Source organism: Chenopodium album, chromosome 2 (assembly GCF_948465745.1).
Source record: "Chenopodium album chromosome 2, dcCheAlbu1.1, whole genome shotgun sequence".
Lineage (NCBI taxonomy): Eukaryota > Viridiplantae > Streptophyta > Magnoliopsida > Caryophyllales > Amaranthaceae > Chenopodium > Chenopodium album.
In genome coordinates, this window is record NC_137835.1 from 74,002,169 (window position 1) to 74,028,035 (window position 25,867).

General features: G+C 34.6%; 4 protein-coding genes across 5 annotated transcripts; 2 read left to right on the forward strand and 2 right to left on the reverse strand.

Annotated features, from left to right (window-relative positions):
- Positions 1-3,259: 3,259 nt before the first annotated feature.
- Positions 3,260-10,233, forward strand: LOC145587459 (putative beta-1,4-xylosyltransferase IRX10L). Its single transcript, XM_081644198.1, has 4 exons — positions 3,260-3,751; positions 8,611-8,999; positions 9,152-9,393; positions 9,523-10,233. The coding sequence occupies exons 1-4, from the start codon at positions 3,643-3,645 to the stop codon at positions 10,034-10,036; spliced, it is 1,254 nt and encodes a 417-aa protein (XP_081500324.1). The 5' UTR covers positions 3,260-3,642; the 3' UTR covers positions 10,037-10,233.
- A 1,243-nt stretch (positions 10,234-11,476) lies between these two features.
- On the forward strand, positions 11,477-12,785 carry LOC145587470 (uncharacterized). The gene is made up of 4 exons (XM_081644208.1): positions 11,477-11,850; positions 11,953-12,014; positions 12,309-12,426; positions 12,518-12,785. Exons 1-4 carry the CDS (start codon positions 11,612-11,614, stop codon positions 12,594-12,596), a joined length of 498 nt encoding a protein of 165 aa, XP_081500334.1. The 5' UTR covers positions 11,477-11,611; the 3' UTR covers positions 12,597-12,785.
- A 1,057-nt stretch (positions 12,786-13,842) lies between these two features.
- LOC145600614 (chromophore lyase CRL, chloroplastic-like) lies at positions 13,843-19,229 on the reverse strand. Its single transcript, XM_081656501.1, has 9 exons — positions 18,677-19,229; positions 18,504-18,553; positions 17,699-17,759; positions 17,584-17,619; positions 16,694-16,744; positions 16,330-16,422; positions 14,410-14,514; positions 14,230-14,322; positions 13,843-14,114 (listed from the first exon to the last, which is right to left on the reverse strand). The coding sequence occupies exons 1-9, from the start codon at positions 18,845-18,847 to the stop codon at positions 13,974-13,976; spliced, it is 801 nt and encodes a 266-aa protein (XP_081512627.1). The 5' UTR covers positions 18,848-19,229; the 3' UTR covers positions 13,843-13,973.
- A 1,541-nt stretch (positions 19,230-20,770) lies between these two features.
- On the reverse strand, positions 20,771-25,583 carry LOC145587481 (succinate dehydrogenase assembly factor 2, mitochondrial-like). 2 transcript variants are annotated; one of them, XM_081644226.1, is made up of 6 exons: positions 25,463-25,583; positions 24,832-24,944; positions 24,641-24,730; positions 24,415-24,541; positions 21,138-21,206; positions 20,771-21,047 (listed from the first exon to the last, which is right to left on the reverse strand). In XM_081644226.1, the coding sequence occupies exons 2-6, from the start codon at positions 24,942-24,944 to the stop codon at positions 20,901-20,903; spliced, it is 546 nt and encodes a 181-aa protein (XP_081500352.1). In that variant the 5' UTR covers positions 25,463-25,583; the 3' UTR covers positions 20,771-20,900. The 2 variants fall into 2 exon arrangements, with proteins under 2 accessions (XP_081500352.1, XP_081500345.1); XM_081644219.1 differs by lacking the exon at positions 25,463-25,583 and having other exon boundaries at positions 24,832-25,008.
- Positions 25,584-25,867: the final 284 nt, after the last annotated feature.

Here is a 25,867-nt window from a genome sequence, read left to right on the forward strand (position 1 = left end):
TATATTACATTTTCGAAAAACGAAGAGAAATTAATAAAGCACACATCATAATGAACCAAATATGTCATACCACAAGAAATTCAAATAGTTTGACAAAGAAATTAACTGAGAAATTTGCAAAAATTAAGATGATATTTCATCCGCAAACGAATTATTAATAATCAATATTAAAAATAAAAATGTAAAGAAATAAAGAAAGCTTACCTAAGAGAAATGTCGGCAAATATGGTGGAGAAAAATTGGTGTTTCTCTTCAAAAACCTTAAAGCTATATAAAAAGGGAATGAATCATGATGGAAAATTATCAAAGATCAAAGTCAAATTTACAAATTATAGAGGAGAGAAGATTGAGAATAGATCAGATTAAAGGGAATTTGGGGGGTTTTCATGATACACGTAGAGTCTTAAGATTCTGAGCGAATTGTTTTTCCCACGTTAGCCATGGTAAACGGAACCTCGTCCCAATGTAGGGAGTGTTTGGTTCGCGGAATACAGGTAGTATACCCTCCGTTTTTAAATATTTGCTCCATTTTTTTATGTGCGGAATTTAAGGAGAAATCGGATAAAGTGATAAAATATAAAGATAGTAGGGTTGGTGGAAGAATAAAAAATTGTAAAAAGCAAAAGTAGTGGAAAATTTAAAGAGAAAGAATATGAAATTTATAAAATATGATATTTGTCTGGTCTATTAGTTGAGAGAAATGAATTAAATATTATAAAAGCTTTCTAAGGAAATGTACTAAGTATTTATAAATGATCGAAAAAGAAAAGTGAAGCAAATATTTAAAAACGGAGAGAGCAACATTGAATAGAAAGGAGATTAGTAAACCAAAGATCAATAATGGTTCCAAAATCCATATTGAAATGGATAGTATTTTTTTTTTTTTGACAAGAAATAGGATTTCATTGATAAAATAGAGCCAAAAGGCACTTTACAATGCAAATAATTCTTAAGAAATCTAAACTCCCAACACAAAAATATATCACCATAAAGCAAAATACATTGTAGATTCGATCAATAATTACCTTTATAAAAAACTTCTTTTGAAGCAATACAATTTATGAGTTAGCACTAATTCGGCTTAAGATCCACTGATGCATAGTCGTCGTATGGATGAAAATACCTATGTGGTACTCTAGAATCTAGATACTTAGAGAAATTAAGAAACCCTAAATCTTCATTCTTTGCCGGACGAATAATCACTAAAATTAATCTTCCAAGCACACTGCAACTACCCATTTATAATCTTCCATAAGAGAAGAGAAGAAAAGAAAAGAAAAGAAAATCATACTCCAAACTCCCACAAACGGAGAGAACAAACCCAAAAATTGGGAACAAAACTCTCATAAAGAGAGAGAAAAGAGGATTGTTAACAACTAAACAATTAAAAACTAAGGAAACAAAAGGAAGATTTGGGGCTTACCATCATCAAATAGATGATGGCAGCCCCTTGCGGCTAGAGAGAAGATGAGGGGTTTTAGGGTTTTTTTATTATTTTTTTTTTAGAGAGAAGATGAGAGAATACTGTTTTGAGTTCTTATGTAAAACATTGTGTATAATATTTCATACTTTATTAATCAATAACTAATCACAAATCCATTAAAAAAAGATCAAATAAAAAAAATTTATATACAAATATCCAAAATTATTTTTAAAACTTCTTTCAAAAAAAAAAAATTATTTTTAAAACGGTGCTTAATTTACTTATCCCTTAAATATAAAAACACAAGTTTCAATTATATATATATTTTTTTAGGGGAATCGTTAGCAGGATATTTATTTCAAATCAAGCTCCGCTAAGGCTAAAAGGCCTTGCGAGAAAGAGTTAGTACAAACTAGCTCTGAACAATTACGCGTGTCCCATCTAGCAACCAAATGGGCCACGGTATTACCTGCTCTACTTATCCCTTAATAAAAAAAAAATATTTGGTGAAGCCGAGGGGCAAGCCCCAAGAAACAAAGAGAAAGCTAGACTAAAGAAAAGAAAAAAAAAACGACAGAAAAATAAACAAAAGGAAAGCAACAAAAAGAAAACACTACACTACTAAAACAAACTAAACACTATTAGTTCTTTTTTGGCACCATTCTAGGAATTGCCATCCCACGCAAGTCCTCCAATAAAACGGTACGAAGATCCCTCGGGATCGCTTCAAGAAATTACCAAATTTTGCTCCAAGTGAACCCCAAAGTTAGCAAGCCAATCCACTGCTCTATTAGCTTCCCTGTAGCAATGTCCGATAGTGACTTCCCAATCGTTTCTCTCGATTAAGGATTTACACTTTCGGAGGATATGTATACATGGAGAGTTGGAGGGCACTTCCTCCAATAGCATGTGCACCACTACTTTCGAGTCCACTCTCAAACATACCTTACGGTGGCCCTCATTCCAAGCTAAAGGAAGACCTCTCATCACTACAAGCAACTCAGCCCTTGTCACTCATAATATAAATATAAAACACAAGTTTCAATTATATAAATTGTAATCATTATATAAATTTAATTTATAATATAAATATAAAAACACCATAAAGACCACAAAATATTACAGAGTACTTTTATACTTTTAATCAGACATACAGTCATGCCTCATGATGTTAGAGCTGATCATGTAGGCTCGACAGCTTGAAATGATATTGGGTGGGCATTGGGCAGAAATTTCAGCCTGAAGTCGGGTTGAGCTCGTTTTGGTCCGATTTTTAAATTTTTCCAGTAGACTTTGTGTTTGAGCATATATAATAAGTGTTTGAGTTTTTTTTTTTTTTTTTTTTTTTTCAATTCAAAAAGCTCATTAGACTCAAATTAAATTTACAGTTTTGGGCAAGAATTTTGACTTGAACCTTGGCTTGGCCCAACCCGACATGATCAATAGATACCATCGGCCCAGCTCAGACGACCCTTTGATCATCTCTTAGGGCCTGTTCTCATACGTTTATTTTCAGTTTAGTTCAGCTCAGTTCAGTTCCTAATTTCTTTCTCTAGTTCAGTTCATAATTTCCCTCTCTAGTCCACTTTAGCTCAGTTCAGCTCAATTTAGTTCAGTTTTGTTCAGTCAATGAGAACATGCCCTTAGTCATGTATTTTAAATTCCACACATACAAATACAACTCGTAGACGCAAATAGATATACTAATTTATCTGTAGACGTGTACATATACACTAATTTACCCATAGACGCGTACATATACACTAATTTACCCGTAGACGCGTACATATACACTAATTTACCATGGGCGAGGTGGTCGGCGAAAGAAAAGGAATGTAAACAATGAGACTGTGAAACTAAAAGCCGAAAAACAGGTTGTAAGAAAGATTTTGGTGCATGAAGTTGACTCTTTATCGACCAATCTACACTACTCAAATTTACTGAAAACAATATTCTTGCAAAAAGCCAACTATTATAAGCTATTTCAATTTACTCAGCTTCATCAGACAACGATACTACAATCGTCTTCCCTTGCAATCCCAGCAAACAATTTTCCAAGGGAAAGTTCTGGTGTATGAAGTAGACTTTTTATCCAACAATTTCAGCTTCAAATACCCACTTTTTCTCTTCATAATTACAATAATTTGATGAGATTTAGTTGATTTTCAAGTTTGTTTCATTACCCAGAAGTTTGATTTTGTTTAGAAGAACGAGTAAAAATGGAGATTTGGAAGTTGGGTTTGTTTCTGGTTGCTGTAATTTTGTTTTCTGGGGTGAGAATTGATGCAAAGAGGATGTCTCAGCCTCATCCGACTGAGCGTATTTCAGGTCAGATTTCCTTTGATTTTAGTATTTGGGTGTGTAATTGATTGAAATAATGGAATGTGAGTTGATTACTAGATTTGAAGTATAATCTTTGTGTTTTTAGGGTTTTTGTGAAGTTGGGTTTTCTTGTTTTTGGTGAATTTCTGATTTTGGTTGAGTGCTTTGCGTAGTTTTGGGATTTTTTTCAGTACCCATTTCTGGTTTTTGTTGGATAGCATGATTAGATTTTGAAAATGCTCTGAATTTGGGGGAACTGTTGCTTATGGAGTTGGGTGAGCAAATGAAAGCTTCAATAAGTTATTTTGTATTAGATTGATTTTATTCTTGATTTTGAATATGATTTTGATGAATTTAATGTATGGAGCTTTGCTTAATTGATGACATTTGCTTTTTGATGAGATTCTTCTGATGTTCTTCCATTTACGTTTGATATGGATTTCGATAACAAGTGGTGTTTTTATTGTACCAGCAGGTTTTTTGTGCTGATTAATTTAGTGTCTTGTGAACTCTTAGAAGTAATCATACTATATATCTTTTGAATCTTCAATTCTTGTGGTAGAAAGATCACGGACGTGGTAGTGACAGAGCTGATTGAACTGAAATAGCCATATAATGTGGGTGTGCCCCTAGAAAAGAATGATCCTTGTCTTACAAAATGGAAAATTAGGATTTTGCATTAATTATGGTGGTTCCAAACTCAAAAACTAAGATAACGTTTTCTTTGGAATTCTGATGCATAGCAAACAAGCACATTCAAACATGAAATCTGGTTTATAGAGAACAAATTTGGTGAATGTGGTAATACTGTAGCGAGCTTTTTAGTTGCTACTTATTTTGGATAGCAGTTGATTTTGGGTTTACATTTGGATTAATTATGTGAAGATGAACTTGCATGTTGAGTAGTGATCTGAAAAATTGCAAAGGCAACTTAAACAAAGATCTTCTGCCATTTACTTGATCTATTGTTTCAATCATTAGTACCAACGAAGAGCCTTCTAAACTTGCATTTTTTGTATTATGGAAGAGCCTTAAGTTGTTTGCCTATTGTTTGATACTTTGATGACTTAAATGGTAAGGAACTAAAGTCATCCTTAAGCTTTTGGTGTCATCCATGAGATTAGTTGGGGTCCTGTGTTGACATTGTAGATGCCGGTTTTCCGTGCCCATGCTTTGTTTCTGTTGCCAAATATGAAAAGTTTGGAGGACATAAGTATTATCATGTGGTCAGATTATAGGAGGGATAATAGATTCTGTAGCGAAAAGGGAAGGATGATTAGTCATTATGAAGTACTTATCACTGCGACAGTGTTACTTTTGTTAGAACTGATGAGAGAAGAAAAGAGACAGAGGAGGCATAGGTAGACAGACAGAGGCCGATATAAGGAAAGAATAGCTTAGAGATAAGATCTAAACAATTGTGTTGCGTCAAATGCGGTCTTTAGTTCTTAGGTGTATTTTTTGGTTGTTGTATTATTTGGTTGTCACTTGCCGGTTGTTAGATATTGAAACTATGATAGATTCATTGTATTGACATGTTCCATTTCATCGATAATCTCTTAGTCTTAGTCTCCGAGGCGAAGCTTTCACAAGCAATTGTATGTTTGGGTGAAATGTTTTGGTTGTTCTCCATGCTAACAAGCAAATTGCATTGTTTTGTCTTTATCATTATATAAGTTAGTGTGCTATTTGTGGAAAGAAGTGTAGATATGCTTATTATGGTATGCTATGACTCACTAAACTAGCTACGCCTTTCATATGTTGTGAATAGCAAATTATCATTAGTTCTTGGATAAAGGTCTCAATTATCTATTGCAAACAACTTCTATATTAATGGAGGATCAAGGTCTCAAGGATCTATTGTAAACAACTTCTATATTCATAGAGGATCAAGGTCTCAAGGGTCCCCCTGCATTGGGTGTGGGAACTATCTAGATGTATTGGAATAATATTATGTTAATACAAACTTGTAGACTTGTAGGCGTTGATTGAGTTATCATTTAAGGAATACTAAGTGCATCTTGAGTACTCAAAGTCTAATAAATGAGTTGTTTTCAATAAACTGGCCATTTGACCATATCGATTGGTTGAAAGGAGTAAAAGAAAATGTATTGGTTTTGGGCTTAAAGAATTCTTTCTAGTTAACATAAAATTTGGGTTGTGAAGCATTGACCATGGAACTGCTTTTATAACCTATAATCTGAATTTTAACTTCTTATAGGTTTAAATTGTAAATAATGTATTAGTTTAACCAATCCATTGTAGGTTTAGAGGGTATTTGGTACAAACATTGGAAACAAAATGGAAAGGAAACAAATAAGAAGGGGGAAATGAATCATGAAACTCTTGCATTTATATGGAAAGGAATCACTTAGACTGAACTCTATTTCTTCTTGTTTAGTTTATCTAATGGAAAGAAATCTCTTGCAAGATGAGAGAAGAGGAGAAGAAAGTGAAATTGGTGAGAGTCATAGAAAAGCTGGAATATTGGTGTTTAAGGATGGCAATGTTAACTGATACCTTAGGTTTTAAAGAGGTAAAAACTAAGTGGAGACCATTACCCTAGGTAATGGTTATTATTATCCAAACCTTCTAACTAAACACTCAATAATAGTAATGATATATTCAATCCGTTTCTAATAAAAAAATACTCTTACTAAACATGCTCTTAGAGTTACAATGGTTTTAAAGGAATACCTAGGGTCTGGTACAACCATTTTCTTTGTGTGCTAACTTTAGTAAGGAATTCTGCAATGTTAATTAATTAACAATGTAATCATTTTTTCGTATTAGAAATCATTGATGCAACTTGTAGTACAAGAATGTCAATAATTTTTCTAAAAACAATTCCTCCATTCCATAAAGCTTTACCCATATTTCCATTTTGGTTTGTCTCGATTACCTTATTCACTTCCTTATTTGAAGTGGATCTCTTTATCATATTATTTCTATGACCTCTGTTAATCAAATTTCATTATTTTATCTCCTAAATGCAATTACTTCCTCTTTCCTCAATAAATAAAAAAATATTAAAATAATAATAGCTGCCTGCTAATATAATTTGATTTTCATATCTTTTCTAAACAAAACCCCATAATCACATTTCTCCTAACATCGCGTGCCCTAAGAATGGGTAAGCTTTTTGTGGGACTAAGGAAAGTAAAATTGAAATGAAGTATTAATTAGATCACATGAATTTATCTCTCATAGTTTCTAATTGTCATTGAGTAAAACAATGACTCATTTGTGTTTCATGTTATACTCTTCAATTTACCTTAAGTAGTCATGTGAGACAGTAAGATCCTCAATATTTGGAAATGATAATCTGGCCCTTTGTTTTGACCAAAATCATAATTTTTTTTTTCCATATAAAGGCGAGTTGAACTCGTACATGAGTCCCTGAAACCTAGCTCGTGTTACACAAATAGAAAGGGTAGTAAAAAAACCATCTTGAGGATCACGATTAGATTGCTCCTTGCTAGATCCACTTGTGTAGCAAGGTGGAGCGATATGTTGAAGGAATCGTGAAATTTGCTAAGGGGCAAAGACTTGTATATGGATTTTTACTTCCCCGTAGATGTATTAACTTGTTAGAAGATATGGAAGCTATTAGTCCAAAAAACTTACTTCATAGGTTAGTAGGAAAGATTATGCAAATATGTCTCCTGTCCAAACTCCTTTTTAATACAAAAATATGGATAGTTGGAAAGCAAAAATTATATCCAGCTAAAATTTGTAATTTAGGGGTTTGAAATGAATAGATGATCTTCTAGGCTTAACTGCTTAAGCATTTGATTTAAGAGGCCCAACTTATTCAAATACCATCCAAGTCCTTCTATTTGCTGTTTTTGTTACATTGCTCTTGCTTATAAAAGCTTTGTACCCACTTGACAGTTAACACTTCCTTAGACTTCACAAATTAACCGAGCGAAGGATTTAATGAGCATAACAGGGGGAAAAACAGAAATACATTAAAACAAAGTATAAACCATGCTTATTTCTGACAATCAATGTGTTTTAGATAAGATGTAGAAATCATTTGAAGATCGTTCCTTGAAGGTCAAGATAAATAAATTTCTCTCTAATATTATCTGCCAAATAGAATGGTCAGATCAGGTGAATTGGGTTGGGGTTCAAGAATTACAAGTTTAGATCCAATAATGCCTGTTCAATGGTCATGACCCAAAAATTTGAAATTCGAGTCCATTATAATAAGATATACAAAATGTATGTGCCAAAAAATAAGCCAAATCCAACCATACAAATGATAATTATTCCAAGCATTTAAACCTAGCCGATATAAAGTAATAGCCGAAGACTTGTAAGTTTTTAATTTTAATTTTATTGTAATATACTACTTGTAATCTTGTTTTATTATTAATATATGATGTTTTTTGGGTCAGTCGGGTTGTATTGGATTGGGTTGGATTTGGTCCAAAATTGTGTTGAATGTTCTGATTCAGATAAAACTGGGTTTTGGGAATATTAGCCAAAATGTTTAGGTCCACTACTGTAGTACTGTTGGGTTATACACGGATAAATTTTGACACTTTTTTTTTTTTTTTTTTTTTTTTTTTTTTTTTTTTTTTCTTGTATCATCTTGCATAATCTCGATAATGAACAATCCTGATTACATAGGCCAAATAATACAATGCAAACAAAAGTTCCTCTTGTTTTTTTTTTTTTTTTGCATCAATCTAGGATTTGAGGAAGTTCTTAGAGCCTGGCTGGCTATTACTAGTCTGAGTTTTCTGAATTGCTAAATTATACGAAGTATATCCATTATTCCAGCATTTTCAATGATTACACCAAGGAACATTTTTCCTGCCTTGCTGATTGTTCTTGACATTTACTTCATATTTCAGGTAGTGCTGGTGATGTCCTGGATGATAACCCTGTTGGCAGACTGAAAGTTTTTGTTTATGAGCTTCCAAGCAAATATAACAAAAAGATCTTGCAGAAGGATCCAAGATGCCTTACCCACATGTTTGCAGCTGAGATATTTATGCACCGGTTTCTTCTTGCTAGCCCGGTCCGAACCCTTAATCCTGAAGAAGCTGATTGGTTTTACACCCCGGTGTATAGCACTTGCGATTTGACACCGAATGGTCTTCCACTGCCATTTAAATCCCCACGCATGATGAGAAGTGCTGTACAGCTTATTTCATCAAACTGGCCTTATTGGAACAGGACAGAAGGAGCAGATCATTTTTTTGTGGTACCTCATGATTTTGGTGCTTGCTTCCATTACCAGGTGAGAAAAATATTGAACTCACTTTTCTACCACCTCAGAAAATAACAGTAGAACCAAATTAAAAAAAGGGTCTGTAATAAATGGTTCAGAAGGGAACAATGTTTTTACAAGCTTTCCCTGCATTTTTTTGATGTCATATCTTTATTATGCAGGAAGAAAAAGCAATCGAAAGAGGCATTCTTCCTTTGCTCCAACGTGCTACTTTGGTTCAGACTTTTGGTCAGAGAAATCATGTATGCCTGAAGGAGGGCGCAATCACCATTCCTCCATATGCTCCACCACAGAAAATGCAAGCTCATTTAATCCCTCCAGATACACCTCGCTCCATCTTTGTTTACTTCCGAGGTCTCTTTTATGATGTAGGAAATGACCCTGAAGGAGGTTACTATGCAAGGTTTGCTCTCTCTCTCTCTCTCTCTCTCTCTTAGAAGATACGAAATTTGGAGAAGAAAATATTCTAGTTAAGCTCTAATGGACTTGAGAACAACTTATGCTGATTAAATCTTACTTTCCTAAAATACAGAGGTGCAAGAGCAGCTGTTTGGGAAAACTTCAAGGACAACCCACTTTTCGACATCTCAACAGAGCATCCTACAACATACTATGAGGATATGCAAAGAGCTGTTTTTTGCTTGTGCCCTCTAGGCTGGGCACCTTGGAGTCCAAGATTGGTTGAAGCTGTTATATTTGGGTGCATTCCTGTCATTATAGCAGATGATATCGTTCTTCCATTTGCAGATGCCATTCCATGGGAAGAAATTGGATTGTTTGTGGATGAGAAGGATGTGCCTAATTTGGATACAATACTTACTTCGATTCCTCCCGAAGTTATCTTGAGGAAACAAAGATTACTTGCTAACCCTTCAGTTAAACAAGCTATGCTGTTCCCTACACCTGCTCAACCTGGTGATGCTTTTCATCAAATATTGAATGGACTTGCACGTAAATTGCCCCACAACCAAAACGTTTTCTTGAAACCTGGAGAGAAGGTTCTGAACTGGACTGCAGGACCTGTGGGTGACCTTAAGCCTTGGTAGATGGTCCTTGGTAGAAAATTTCAGGTGGCCGAACATTTTTCCCTGTGAAGATAATACTTCTAGAGGTGGGCATTTGTTTGCTGTTGTAAATGATATATCCATTCATTTAGTGTAAAATTGTTAACTTCCTTTTGCCAATACAAAATGAGATCATTCTGTAATTTTGCAGCATTAATGGTTTTATTTTTGCAATGTGGTATTTGGTGTCGCAAGGAAAGTCGCTTAAATCTGTATCTTATCATGCTCCATTGTTAGTGTGAAACATCAACAATGGTGTAGATGTGTTGCATAACTTGCATTTACACTTAAAGCCTGCTTGGCTGCTTGATGCCTTATTAATCGAGTTCTCAATATTCTCAATGTTAGAACTACAAGGTCTTATTACATATCATTTCAATGAGAAGGTAATGGGGTGGATCATCAGCTTGATTGGCCAATCGTCTTAGGACGTAGGTTGCCAAGTAGGTTAAGTGAGCCTCTAGTATACGAGGAAGGAAGGAGGGGAAAGGGAAAGGGAAAGGGAAAATCCTCATATGTTAACGTGGGATACCGTAGTTAGGACCTTAAGGCCAGCTTCAAAAACTACACTTTACCACTTAGATCAACCCAAATTTAGAGTAACAGCTGCACTAAGTAGCTGTAATTACTACGAAATTACGAATGGTACCTCCGTTGAAGGTTCTATGTTAATTCAATTTAGTCCAAGTCTAAAAGTTCTACACACTTTTGCTGTATGATAATTTCGATAAAATTTTTACCCTCCAAAATTTACGCATATCTACTCATTTTTTTTTATTAAATTTCCCACTTTCTTCTACTTGCTTTTTTTTTTCAATTTAATTTAATTTTTTATTTTTATTTATTTCCCTAATATTAACATCTTATCATCGTCTTAAATTGTGTGTAATTAATAATGGTAAAAAACTTTTGAGAACGGAGGGATTACTAATTTAATATATTATTTTTTTCAAAAAAAAAAAATTACTATTTTTTTTTTGGCTAATCATTCAACACTAATATAAATGATTATTACAATTATTTAAGTGCTTATTTTGCCTTTGAATGTGGTCCAAATATACGTAGATAAGGGGTATTCTTAGTTTTTTTTTTATAAGAAAGAATAGACTAATAATATCAAAGCCTTAATCCCAATAAAAGGTCAACATATATCGGCTACATCTCTAAATGAGTCAAAATTTTATCGCTTATAGCGGTTATAGACAATATTTGATTATTTTCCAAAAAGGTTTTGTAATTTACATGAATATTAAAGATACAAGTAGATACTTAAAAATAAGGAGAAAAGAAAATACTACGTACAAAAACAAAACAAAAACAACTAGCACTCTTTGTTTGTTTTACTAGTATTTGATTTTTGGTAGGGGAAAAAGTAGCACACTTGGATCCTCCTGTACAAGAAGATAAGGAAATCAAAGAAAAGATATGGGGGCTTGTGGGGAGTGAGTATGCCACGCTTTCAACTCCTACCACAATTACTTGTATTTTCTCCCTTTATCTTCACTCCCTCATTTCTTTTCTTGCACTAATTAACACAACAAAATTAAAAAAAAAATCATGGCAATGACATTACAGTTGCAGCAACAACCAACTTCTACCAAGTCATGGACTATACCATCTGCGCTGGTGCCTCCTGCAGGCACCAGTATCGGTCTCAGACGCGCTGCTGATCGCTTTGCGTTACGATCATCTTTCTCGTCTTCCTCCCTCCGTCTCCCCGGTGTTAGTCTTACTGCTGCCCCTAAGTTCTCTATGCGTGTTGCTTCCAAACAGGCCTATATCTGCCGCGATTGTGGGTATGAGTTATTCTTTCTGTTTGACTATGCTGTTCTTTTTTTTTTTTTTTGTCTTCCTGCATCTTTTTACTGACTTTGTTGGATGAACTGATTGGTTTACAGGTACATTTACAATGATCCTCGGAAACCTTTTGAGAAATTGCCTGACAATTACTATTGTCCTGGTAAGTCAGTACACTCCATTTTTCATTCCACTGCATTCTTACTGATTACTGCATCAGAATTATACAATTTTATCAGTTGAAAAGATGAATTAGTGCAGTAAATTGTATGGATTAAACTGGTCATTCTGTCAGAGACTACATAATTGTGAAACAAAGACAGATAGACAATGTTTTCATGTTAATGGACAAGTTTCAAATATTTATATTCGAAGTGGAAATCGAACAGATGTAATATTAGTATATTACAATGATCCCAGAGATAGTAGTTTTAACTTAGATTGGAAAATTGTGCAGTGTGTGGAGCTCCAAAGCGCAGATTCAGGACATATGATCCCCCTGTAACCAAAAATGTAAATGACAAAGATGTTCGAAAAGCAAGGAAAGAACAGATTAAAAAAGATGAAGCTATTGGGTAAGTTCAATACAATTTGATTCTGTGATGCTTCTCAGCTGTAAGTCTATTACAGTATAAAATTTTTGATGTTTTTCCTTCTATTTTGTAGAAAAGCATTGCCTATTGCCATTGTTGTTGGAATCGCAATACTCGGTGGAATATACTTCTACCTGAACAGCACCTATTAAGTTCTTGAATTGAAGTTTTGTACTCGACATAGCTTTTTTCTCAATCACCCTGTACTTGTGACTTTGTGAGGGTAGTGATCTCTTTTAACATCGATACTGCTACTCTTCATTCTTTTTGTATAATTGTACTAGTGAGAAATATTAAAGTACAAACCTGATGAAATCATATTGATATCATATTCTATATCATCTCACTGTCCTCATTCCTGTTTCTCAGTTTTCTGGTAATTTGACAAATTTGTTTAACTGATGATGGAGAATGCTGACAGCACTCACAGCAGTAAACGCGTAGTATAATCTGAGGTGCTTCAGTGCTTCAGCTTAGATGTTTTACCACATACTAGTAGTTTCCTATGTACTTAGCCTAACACTCATCCAGTTTCTTCGATCACGTTAGTCAAATACTCTTAACATACCAGCAGCATCAACTATTGTGATAGCCCTTGCATCCAGCAGTCACACCAGTCACTCAATCAGTCTTCTACAAAGCTACATGTCAAACTATGCTCTAAATAGTTTGTCATAATTCTCAACCTTCTGACTTTCCTGAAAATATATTCTAGTCAGTCCTGGTCCTCAATAACTGACAAGGTCATGCAAATAAAACTCCATCAGGCTTCTTTGGATTAAAATCATTGAGTTGACAGTCAAATTGTTTACATTTGCCAAGCAGATTTTATTAAGACATAATATATAGCCTATTCAACCAAAAACATTGTGAGAAAGATCCATCTGCAGAAGAAGTCACAATTAACTGCCATGTTAGGTCCTCAATTAACTTGAATCATACGCCTCAATGAACAGCTGCAACTAGTTATCTTGAATATCTAAAGTTGCCAACGGACACTAAATCAAGCCCCTCCACCATAGCTAACAGTCATAATGCATCCACGGGGAAAAAAAAAAATTATATCAGCCAACAATCAACATTGAAAAAACACACTTTTTTTTTTTGCCGCGAAGGAGAGAGATAAGAGAGATTTGGAGAGGGAGGGGGGGGGGGGGGGGGGAATACTTATGGTCTTAGCCTTGGAATCAACTCTTGTGTGCGCCACAGATAGGCTGGAGAGGAAATATGCAAAAACTGATACACAAACTTTTGGTATGTACCACCAAATCAAGAAGAGCAAGCCATGCTCAAGGTATCTTCCCATGGAACATTTCCCCATTCGACATAACTTATAGTTGACAGCAGGTGAGCTATAAGAAATTTCATTATTTAAGAATTAAGACTCTAGAACGAGGACTTCAAGTGGCTGCATTAGATCCACCATCCATGTATAATACACGAGAAATTTGCTCATAATAACATTTATTTCCTCGCTATCTTGTAAATGTCAAAAAGATTTACATAATGCATGTACAACTAGCTTGTAATCACTCCTGTAGAACAAATGAACCCTCTATCCTTTTGTCTAAGGATAAAGGGGATAACAAATTCGCCGGTGAGTACATGTCCTTGAAACTAGACGTTGATGCAGGCTTAAATTCATAAGGTCCTTCTTTGACTCCCCATACCTGTAGCATATATAACATTCAGTTCTACAATTAACCATTCAATAGTCAACCACAAAATAACCAACACAAAAATGCAATCTTTGAATCAAATATTAACACCACAACTATAACTTACTTGATTCCCATCTTCATCATATCCTCTATCCCACATGTGTATTTCATTGTTTTTCAAGACCGATAGCTCTGATTTACAGTATGAGGCATTGTTCTGTACACAAAGAAAATTTGGTCAAATATGAACAAAAAAAGAAGCTTTCCCTACAGCAAAACACATCAAGGAAAGGAAAATACACACCCAAGTATTAGGAAATCCCTCTGATGGTGTTTTCCCTTCATATAAACAGCGTTTTCCACGTTCACACCGTTTGAGATGAATAGTAGTCAAATGTTCTGCAACATCCTGCAAAATGGCGACTGGAATGAGCAGCCATGCCATGAAAGTGTATGATAGAATATCTGGATATGTAGGTTGCTTAATGGGATACAGATATGCTAGCTTTACCTAACCACCAAGGATTCTGTGGTTCAATGCCTGAAGGCCTATCCTATTAATTACAAAGAATTGAGGAGTAGCCAAGTTTGTTAGGGCTTTGGACCGTCCCTCCACCACTTGACATCATTCATAGCCAAACAGCTAACAAAGGATGTCGTGCCCATACTTTATCTAGCTAAGAAGGAAAATTAATTACTTTATTAACTATAATTATCAAATGGAAACATTTACCAAGGATCTCACAAGTCAAATTTGATAATTTATTTAAATCTTTTGCCATCCTTCAACTACCAATAGTCTAGAAAACAAAAGTACATGTGATTGGGTCTACAATGCCCAGTTCCATTTCTACTAAGTGTGACAGGTTCCATAAGTATCTCATTTATGGCAATCAAGGTTCATCGCCAGTTGACTGTTAAGCTAGCTAATGACACAATTGGAAGGAAAAGCGAGGTAAAAGTTTGGGCAAAGGGAAAATCAGGTAGATCAATCCAGAAAACCGGACCCAAAACCGTAAATACCAAACCAACATATGGGTCGTCATTAAAATAAAATAAAAAAAAAACCGAGATTTCAGATTGGATATGGTTAATAATTTTTCTGTAATTCGGATACCTAAACCAACCACATGAATTTAATAGTTAAAAAATTGCCGAAAATAAATTTTAGCTCATTGGTAAGGTTACCACTTACCAATCATTGATTTGCCTTGATTTAGTTTTTGATATTCCCTGTCTGCACTTTTGTCTATTAGTGTTGGAAATTAGATTTAAAAATTACAGCTGTCTCACTAGTGAACTTTTTACCTTGGGAAAGGCAGTTCATAATTTTTGCTTAAATGAATATCAATCTTACTGGTCCTCTTAAGACAAAATATGATGCAGTAACTCAGGACCATACCAATATGTTTTTATAAGCTGATGGAAGGTTGGCAAAGCAAACTAGAGTAACTTACTACCCGAACAAACCAAACTGATTTTCTGATTATCTGGTTAACCAAAATTACAAATACGATTTAGGCTAGGAAAATGTGCTGCCTATATTTACTACTTACAACAAACAGTTGACCAAATCCAGTTTTGCACACCCATGATGGAGCATGTGGGATGTCTAGCAGTAAAAAAACCAATATAGATCCCTCTAATCAATCCCAACAAGTGCATGTAATTCAATCAGTCATAAAAAATAAGATGTTCCTACTGAAGAAAACCCATTTCCCATCACCATATATGTAAGCATTATAACAATGATAAATGTACATAGCAAGTACTTATGCATTTAACAAAAAAATCACAGGTGAGTAGATGACCCTCCAGCGCCATTAGAAGGAGAGATTTGATTTTTGAAGTAAAAAATAGCAGAATTAGTTCTGTCATGATGAATACATTATTTAACAGGAGAAATATCCCATAAGATTGACAGCAGTGATGGACATATTTGATATTTCTTCCAGCAACTTATACTCACAGCTTAACCATGTACAAAACCTGGTATAGTCCATTTTCTACTCCAGAGAAAAACTATCATGGAAAGACCTAAGAGGTACTACAACATAAGTATATAATTATAAATATCTCTTCATTGTGTTACACGTATCAGAATGTTCTTGGAAGAACAAAGCTAGAAATGAATTTATATGAAACTAGCTTATTCTAGCAAATTAATGTTAAAGAGTTCAGTTCAAAGCATGTTTAAACATAAAGTATGCTAAACCAAACTCACCCGGATAACTTCTTCAGGAAGTGGACGTTGATCCTTTGACCGATCACAGAAGTTCTTATACTCCTCCATGTCTCTAATGGCATATGTACTCAACTGCCATTGTAAGTAAGAAGCCTTTATCAGAACTAAACTAGCCAGTGCACAAACTTGATATTAATATAAGAAACTAAGTCTTCTAATGGAGGAAAATAATCTGGCTGTCAAATATTTCTTGCTACTTCAAGAGGCAAAAAAAAAAAAAAAAAAAAAGAAAAAAAAACAGAAGGAAAAAAAATGTACCCATCTGAGGAAGATCAGAGATAAAGGTGGCCTTATAAAAGCTAATAGCTCAAAAATGAAGAACAATTTAAAACATAAGGCTCACCTCAACATCACATTTCATCTCCTTGGGACAAGGTTTCACCATATAAAATCTCTGCAATGCAAAAGCAGCAATATTAGCAACCAAAATAATTTCCTACAGAATTTAATCCTGAGTATATTTAGAAACAACATTGTTTACAAGAGTAAGTGACACTATATATCGATGAAAATTAAATCACATTTGGATTTATGCCAACGTCTTAAATTTCTAAATTTGTTTTTGGGGTAAGGCAAGTGAGGACTCCTGCTTCTTAAAATCATATATACTGAGGAAAGTGTGAAGAGACTCCAATCCAAGATAAATAAAAAATAATATATAACCAGAGAAAGAGTATGCAAAAGAGCAAAAGAAGATAGAAGGCTAAGAAAATACCACATGACAAACACACTCAAGTGTTCAGTCTGTTCACACTGAAGCCCTATTACAAAAAGTAAAATATAAAGTATAACGAAACAAATATTTCCAATTTCTAATACTCCCTCTATTCTTCAGTTACGCTAGATATGCAATTTTAAAAAATATTGAAAAAATGGTGATCGGGTGTAAATTTAGTAAGAGAGAGAATGGAAAAAGAAAAGATGAGTGGATGTTGGAAAAAGTGAATAAAGTAAAAGGGGTATATACCTAAAATAGAATAACGCAAAGGGGAAAAAAAAAAAAAAAAGAACCAGCTACTGGAAAATGAGTAGAACAATAAAAGAAGGCAGGGAGTATTTGGGTTCAAAATGAATGAAAAATATCCATACCAGAACAGCATGCCAAGTAATTTGTGAAAAAAACTCAAGGTTGAAATAACAGTTCAAGCAAGTAACAAAGAAGAAATGAGGAATAGTTATGATTAGGCATGGCAACTGATCTCTTCCATGTAGGCATGTATAAGGGAGGCATACCTGGCGAAAGGGTTTCTGAGGAGTTCTCCAGAATGCCTGGCAACAGAAAATCATACCAGTTAACAAAAGATTTCCATGGATTAAAAAGCCAAACAATACACTGTATCTTAACTACCTGCTCGAAGTACAGAACTTTTGAGCCATCCACCATATCTGCAGCTGGACAGGCAATCATTCTGCAAACCATTATCCTCCAGATTACTTAATCGGCATATGAAATGTTCTAGACAAATGACTCTTCTTAAACACCCTCAAACACTCAGACGAGGTAAGCAAAATTTAAACAATTCTACCACAGTGATTTGAACAAAAAAAAGTCATGCTTTAAATATAGAAAAGCATTTGGATATATACATTATAACATCTAATTAGCGGAAGCTGATGGTCGGGGTTTTCAGGACTTGGTGGCAGAGAGAAGAAGAAGGACATAATTATTCCTCAAAGGACATGAAACCTATGATTCCCATTTTGAAGTGATTTATCATCCTTTCTTCCTATTGCACTCACATGACAGTATTGTATAAACTTTTTCCACAACATCCCCTAACCGAGTCCCCTCCTTCCACGACTAAAATGCAAACAAGAAACCTCAATAGTAATTCCATGATCAATCAAAAACATACTCTGTCCCAATAGTTGTCACATCACTAGTTCAAATTACACCACCATCAAGACTACTAAGGGAGTATGTTTTTGATTGATCATGGCACTGACTAATTATGTGACAACTAAATCTAAATATCTCAATCCAAACCCCCAAAAGATAATTACCAACTCGAATACATTCTATAAAAACCCAAAAGTCTAATTAACAACCACAAAATTTCTAATAATCAAACTTAATAAAACAACAAAAATCCTCGAATTTTCAACATTTCCTACAACATTTGATGAAAGAAAACACAGAAACATAACAATACCTCAAATTGAAAAAATGATCAGGGTCTCTCGCAGCTTGTTCCCTTGAATTCTACACAAACCCAACAAACAAATACCCACAAATTCAACTTCAACAATCAAAAATTCCCAAAATCAAATTTTAATAAATTTAAAAAATAAAAAATTAAAAAAAAAAAAAGGAGAGAGAAAAAACCTTTTCACCGGAGAGAGAATGGGAGACGAAACGAGCATGGTCACGGCGGGTGGTGGATTTAGTAAGACGGCGAACGAACAGCGCTCCGCCAACCACAATTAGAGTTTTAATCACCCAACCACTAGCTTTGCTCCACCCTCCATTTGTTGGCTCTGTATCTCCTTCACCCATTTCTTTTCTGCAATTATTCTATGATTCTGGCATAATTCTGGGATTATTAGCAAAATTTCAAGCTTATATTTTCTGGGTTTTCTGGGAATTTCAATTCAAGATGATTTTGCACAAAGATTGTTACTTGAATTGGTAAAATAGAAGGAATTTGAGAGTGGAAAAGAGGGTTGAGTGTGAATTTGGAGGATATTCAGTGGTTCAAATTTTCATACATATCGACGGGAAAAATGACTAACTGTATGACGGAAGTGGTGGATGTCGACGCCTATAATTATCACACTGGGATTTCACCTAAATCATTGATTTTAATCCACTTAAAATGTTGAGGGAAAAACAATTACGGAGCAATAATCCGTACTTCGTATGAGTTTGTAGAAATGGGTGTTTGATGTCCTTTGTATTGAGTCCGTGTGCCTTGCACTTGGTTTAGCTCGGTTTATGCCTAACCATACAAACTACCCGTATCGTGTTGAAATTTCTAAACATCGGTATAGTGTATAGCGTATAGGAACAAGGAAATTCAAGTTTATCAGAATGAGAAACGTGAGTTGTTTATCAAGGGGCAAAGTTGTACTTTCATCTGAAAAAGTAAGGGTAATAGTGTCTTTCTCTTCTTTTTAATTTGTCTCTCCTCTCTCCTCCTCTAATTTCTCTCTCTTCTTTACTTCATACGAGTTGAGCTACCATCCACCATAGAAGACAATTGGAGGTGGGCCACAACTACTTGAGAACTCAAACCATTGGAGTGGTGCAATTTCTAGAAAACTCGAACCTTTCCACTAAGGGTTAACCATACCATTCTTTTCACCCTTTTCAATTAGGTTTTTCGTTTAGATCGACGGCAAAGTCGTCAATAATGTGGTGGTGAAAGTGGTATGGTGTTCACGAGCTACGAATGGTGAAAGTAAATGGAGGAGCAGTAAGTAGGTGAAGGAGGAAGAAATGATGTTGCTTTAGAAGTTAACGTCACGTTCACTTTGTTATAAAAATATAGTTAACCGGGGCCAGCTAGCAAGTCAAATAATGTGATGGTGAAAGATTCATAAATGCCACCTAGCAAGTCAGAGAAAATATACTTCCTCCGTTTTTTTAATATTGCACCACTTACCTTTTAAGGAAGTTTCACATTTATTGCACCATATCCATTTTAGGAAAAGAAATTTATGTGTTCACACTATAAATACCTAATATACCCTTGCTTTTCAACCCTTACTTTTATTTTGAGCATACAATCACATGGGCAACTTGGTATTTCTACCTTTCTCTCTCATCCTTTTTTCTACTACCAAAAAATTTGTGTCAAACCCTTATGGTGCAATAATAAAAGAACTGAGGAAGTATTATCAAAATACAATTTACGGAAAACGAGGCAGCTTATTTACTTCTTTCCCATTTGATTAACAAAAAACATTTATCATTTTGATTAACTGGGGCTTCCTCTATTGAGCAGCTACCTTACCACTGAAGAACTGCAACTATGAAATTAAGCTATTGGTAATTCAAGTAACCCAAAAAACAACCAAGAATACAGCCAGTATGAATAGATGGGGCAGCGCGTACATAGGGATGGGCAGCATGCTAGCACTCAACTCTTATGGCTAAAGATGAGCGTATTCGCAACTCCATCCAAACATTGCAGTGGCACACAAGTCAATGAAAACACCGTGTGTTTTTGGAAAGAACAAAAAAGTTCATCTCTGTTGCCCTAGATGTTGCAACTTCCGAGAGCCACTATAACAGGAGAGCAAAACTGAAATGGATTTAAAACAGAACATGGTTGGGACCAAAATTATTTAAATGATTAGATTTTCTTTTCATTTACTTATTTATTTATTCGTAGAGAAGCTTTTACATACAAGCGTGCAACTAAGTTTCATATAACTGGAATATCAGTATATCCCCAGCATAGCAACTACATAGATATGTAAAATACATAACAAATACTAATTATATTACCATGTTCATCTACCAGGTAAATAAACATATGAAGTTCATCCTTATTTTCCTGTGTGGTGAAATATTCAAAGCAATTTAACAATTTCATCGACTAGAACTACTGATTTCCGGAGACAGGAGTGTCTTTGCCTCTCTTAATGTCATCCCATCCTCTAACCCATGGCTTCCCTGGTGCTGCTCGTGTCTCAGGAGCAGCATGGCTGTTTAGATTGCTAGAAACCTTCTCGCGAATAGCAGTAAATACCTACAAATATAAATTGTTTTTAATCAAATTCCAATTTTATTTTACAAAGTACGGAAGATATCAATGATTTCTTCTCAGTCAGAATCTCACAGGATTCACACTGACTGACTCAGGTGGTTGTTCTTGCCCACTCAGCCAGTTCCACAAATCTGGGTTTTCCTGTAGACATGAACATAAAAAAATGAGTTCATCCAAATACAAGCACAGTATAGTCCAGTATCCAGATTTTCCCACCAAGTAGAAAAGCACACAGAATTCTTGATTCCAATTTTACCATAGAAGCATAATTGAAATACATAGGAATGTCTCTTAGCCAAACAACAATTGATAATAGCTTCTTAGATAACAAGATACAAGCATATTCACAAAGGGGGTCAAATTCTGAATATAAAGGGACTTTAAAAATTCCTTCAGTGGTTCAAAGTACGTTATCAAATTAGAAAATAAAATTTTTTTAAAAAAAATTTTGTTCACAAAATGAAAGATATAGGACTTTTTTGTACAAAAATGAATTAGTTCATAAATGTTGAATCAGATGAGAACTCTGGTACTCACGAGTACTAAAAGTGTAAATTTTATGCGTAGCATTTTTTTTTTCCCTACTTTTGTGATGGGAAGCAATACAATGTAAAAACTCTATATATCAGGCAGGCTATCCTACGACACCCTCATATGTCCTGCACCAACACCAAAAAAATTCATAAGAAGAGTATCATCCCATTTCACTATTTCCAACTAAAATCCACTTTTTGGAAGGAACCTGAGAGGCTGAGAGGACACTATAATCATCTACACATACCTCTAAATATCACTCCATAAGCTACCTTAAAGAGCTTAAACAGTTGTTGACGATCATCTAGTGAAACCTCTAACACAAGTCCATTCATAATAAGACATTTGCATCTCTAATTTCCCTTGAAAAATCCTCATAATTCTCTCCTGTCATATATAGTAGACCCCTGAAACAATAAATACTCAAAGTAGGCTTGACATATGTATCCATTTAATAAATTATCATATTGATTACACTAAGGCCATATTTGCTCGATTATAACTGCACTGTCTTCCAAGCTCAAGACAACATCAGAGTCTCCAACCATAAGTCAAAGGCCATAGAATTTGTCACGTTCCCAATTTCAGCCAATAAATTTCATACATACAATTTACCACAATCCAATAGAATTAAAACCATACACAAAGATCCTCTTTTCTAATCTTGACTGAAAGAGGTAAAGGGTACATACTGCTTCACACCTAAAAAAGAGCAGACTACTATAGGTAGTAGTAGGTAGCAGATAGTAAAGATGGAGTTCATACACAACCCCCCAAGCAAGTAGCTAAAAAACTTACATCAGTACTTAAAAGTATTTACACTTCCTAATAAGTCGTTTCCTATATTTTAAAACTCGCAAACTTCCCCACTAAATCTTGCTGAACAATCCAAGCAACATTGTGCAATCCCTCCCTCTCCCCTTCTAACAGCTCATCTAGCCAAGCATTTGACATGGAACTGTGTAACCTAAATCACTACCCCCTGTTCCCTACGATCTCAAATTAATAAGGGCCCCAAAGGTGAATTCTCAAACACTCGCATGTATAGTTGAATACTGCCAGCTACCTCTATCAGTACCAGAATAGAGTACATGTATACTACCAGCTTTCTCTTTCAGTACAAGGATAGAGTACATGTATACTGCCAGCTTTATGTATCCATGTGATGTGTGCATGTCTCTTCCACAAGGCTATACTTCATAAGGAAACAGAATAAAATTCAATCCCAATGGCTCCTCTCCTCCCAAGGACACTCAATTGAGGTGCAAATTGGTAAAATCAATGTATGGGCTTAAACAAGCTCCCAGATAATGGTTTGCTTAATTTTCAACAGCTCTAAACTCTCTTATCATTTGGTTCTAAACAATCAAACGCTGGATAGTTTGTTCACTAAGACAAGCAACACCTCTATACTCTCTCTCTACAATGTTGGTATATGTGGATGATCTTCTAATTACTGGCAACAATCATCAAGTTATTAACATATAATTATGTGTTCCCATTTTCATTGAAGGACTTATGTCCTCTTTAATCAAGAAGTTTTTCCCAAAGAAAGTATGTCACTGATTTCTTGAAAGAACAAGGACTGCTGGATGTTAAACTCTGAAATTGCTTTTAGATTCTCATTTGAAATTCTCACCAAACAAAGGAAGTCCTTGACTAATCCATTCATCTATCAACAATTCCTTGGAAAAGTGGTACAACTCACTGTTACTAGGTCTGAGATAACCTTCACGATGCAACTTCTAAGCTGAACTACATCTCAATCCTCGACACACATATTAGATATCTTGCTAGAACTACAAGGTCTACAACTCAAGGCATTTTATTTGCTTCATCTTCTGGATTGAGGTATAAACATGTTGAGATAGATTGCCATTATGTGAGAGATATGGTAAAGGCAGGCAGTCTTCTTACTCAACATGTTTTTTCTTAGGATCAGTTAGCTAATATCCTCACTAAAATCTGCAGTAAAACAGCATAATGATATTCTGCTTAAGCTGGGTGTCATTTCTCAATCCCACACTCGGCTAAAAAAAGGGTTATAAGGGTTACAAAGGTCATTTCTCAAGCACTTGAATATATAATGCTAGCTTTCTGTATATGTACAAGAGCAGCTCATATGCAAAGACATTGTAGTGGATTCTGTGCGCTATTATTTTGGTTTCAGCATAATAATGAGGTTGTTTGTTATGAGCACATTTACATTGTGCATGGCTCATTGTTGGTAATGAGAAATGATCAGAAATTCCCTTGGTAACATACTATTGATAAAAACATTCTTTCCTTTTCTCTCTAAATCCTCTTGCATCACTAATCATCTTATTCATTACACAAATTAAGATAGGTGCATTATGTACTATTAGCCTAATTCAAGAAAACTAGATAGCGAATGAAATTATGTTCCTCTACCTAGTCCATATTTCAATGTACCACAATGTACCGAATTCCAGGTATTACAATTACAGATAATAGCTGGCTACATGTGTATTCCACTATCAACAAGTGTGGAAACCAAAGTTCATAACACATATAAACTTTTGTATATCGAATTTAATGGACAACCAGCTCATAAAAGCAAGGTGAATAATAACATGTCTGTTAAACAAAGTCTATGGTTACATTTTACAAATTGTGCAGACCAGCATATAAATTAAGAATACCCGCATAAACATATTTTTGTTATCCTTGCTTGCAGAAAGTAAGCATGTTAACACATTGGGCATATCAACTCCATTTTGTGCCATATTTTAACTTCATAGCAAAATTGGACAATAGAACATAAAGCGTAAAATAGGGCAGAAAAATGACAAACCAGGTCAAGAACTTCAATGAGAGATTTAATTCTATTTTCATCCATTGAATGGATATTATCTTCAACCCATTTTCCTAAGACCAAATCCAGTTCCAAGAACCCACGTTGCTTGCTTCGATACAGCAACCTACACCATCAAATTTTACATAATGTACAGCTTTATCAACAATTATATTTTCCCAATTTTGTGCAAAGCAAATGATGCGTCAAAGATAACTAAATTAACCTGTTCATCGTACGCCTTCTACTCTCCACATCAGAAAGATCAATCTCACTCGAATAAAATCGATATGTCACAGGAACCAACTGTGAATTCCTGAACATTTTATACCAAAACAGATAGAAACCATTTACCAATCGATTATATATCAACAAACTGAAACACAAAAAATCAAAGAAAATTGAGGAAATAATTACACAATTCTGCAAGGTGCAACAGTTGGTGAAGCAAATGAATTGCAATTCGTAGAAGCAACTTTCAAATTGATGATCCTATTGAGAGTTGTCGCCGCTCTTCGAAGCATCGCCATCTTATACCAATTCAGCTAGTATTATTAAACAAATTCGACCACGAAAACTTGAAATCACAACAACCTTGCAGTTCAAATTGAAAGCAAAATTCCAATTACTCCTCCCATCACATTTGCAAAGCAATCAATTGCAAAATCATAAACACAGATTAAAACTTAGGGTTTAAACTTGGGTAGAATTGGAATCATGAATCAACCCATAAATACAGATTAATAATGAAAAATAACATAAAGTTAAAATGTCTAATTAATCTAATAATCATATACAGTATTAAGAATCTCATACAATCAAAATTGAATTTCTCAGCTCTAATTATGCAATATAGCTACAATAAAATTCATTGAAATCTACGTGATTTCTCTAAGTGCAATATTATTATTGAAAATTACAAAATCAAAGTGAAATTTCTCAAAAATATATAGAAAATGAAGTAATAAAGTGCATGAATTCTGCAAATTACCTGCAAATAGAGAAAAATAGAATGCAAAAGGAGGAAAGACAAAATGAGAAAACTGACCTCAATTCAAAAGCTAGAATACTCGCCACCGTTTAGAAATTAGAACCCAGTGCAGAAAATGATTTATTTAAATTAATTTAAATAAGAAGAGGGGAATAACGACGAACACGTCTCCCTCCTAATAACCAGACAAGTGAAATTAAAAATAGGATAATTTGCCAATTACTATCGCAACTTAATACTACTTTGTAAATTACTACCGCAAATTAAAAAAGTTGTGAATTACTACCGCAAAAAATTTTAAGATGTTGCAATTACTACCAAACCCCCGTTAAACCCAACTATGACGTCATTATATCACTTTAACCCATGATTAAAGCCCTTAACCATGACGTCATTATATCACTTTAACCCATGATTAAAGCCCTTAACCATGACGTCATTATATCCCTAAACCATTTTTTT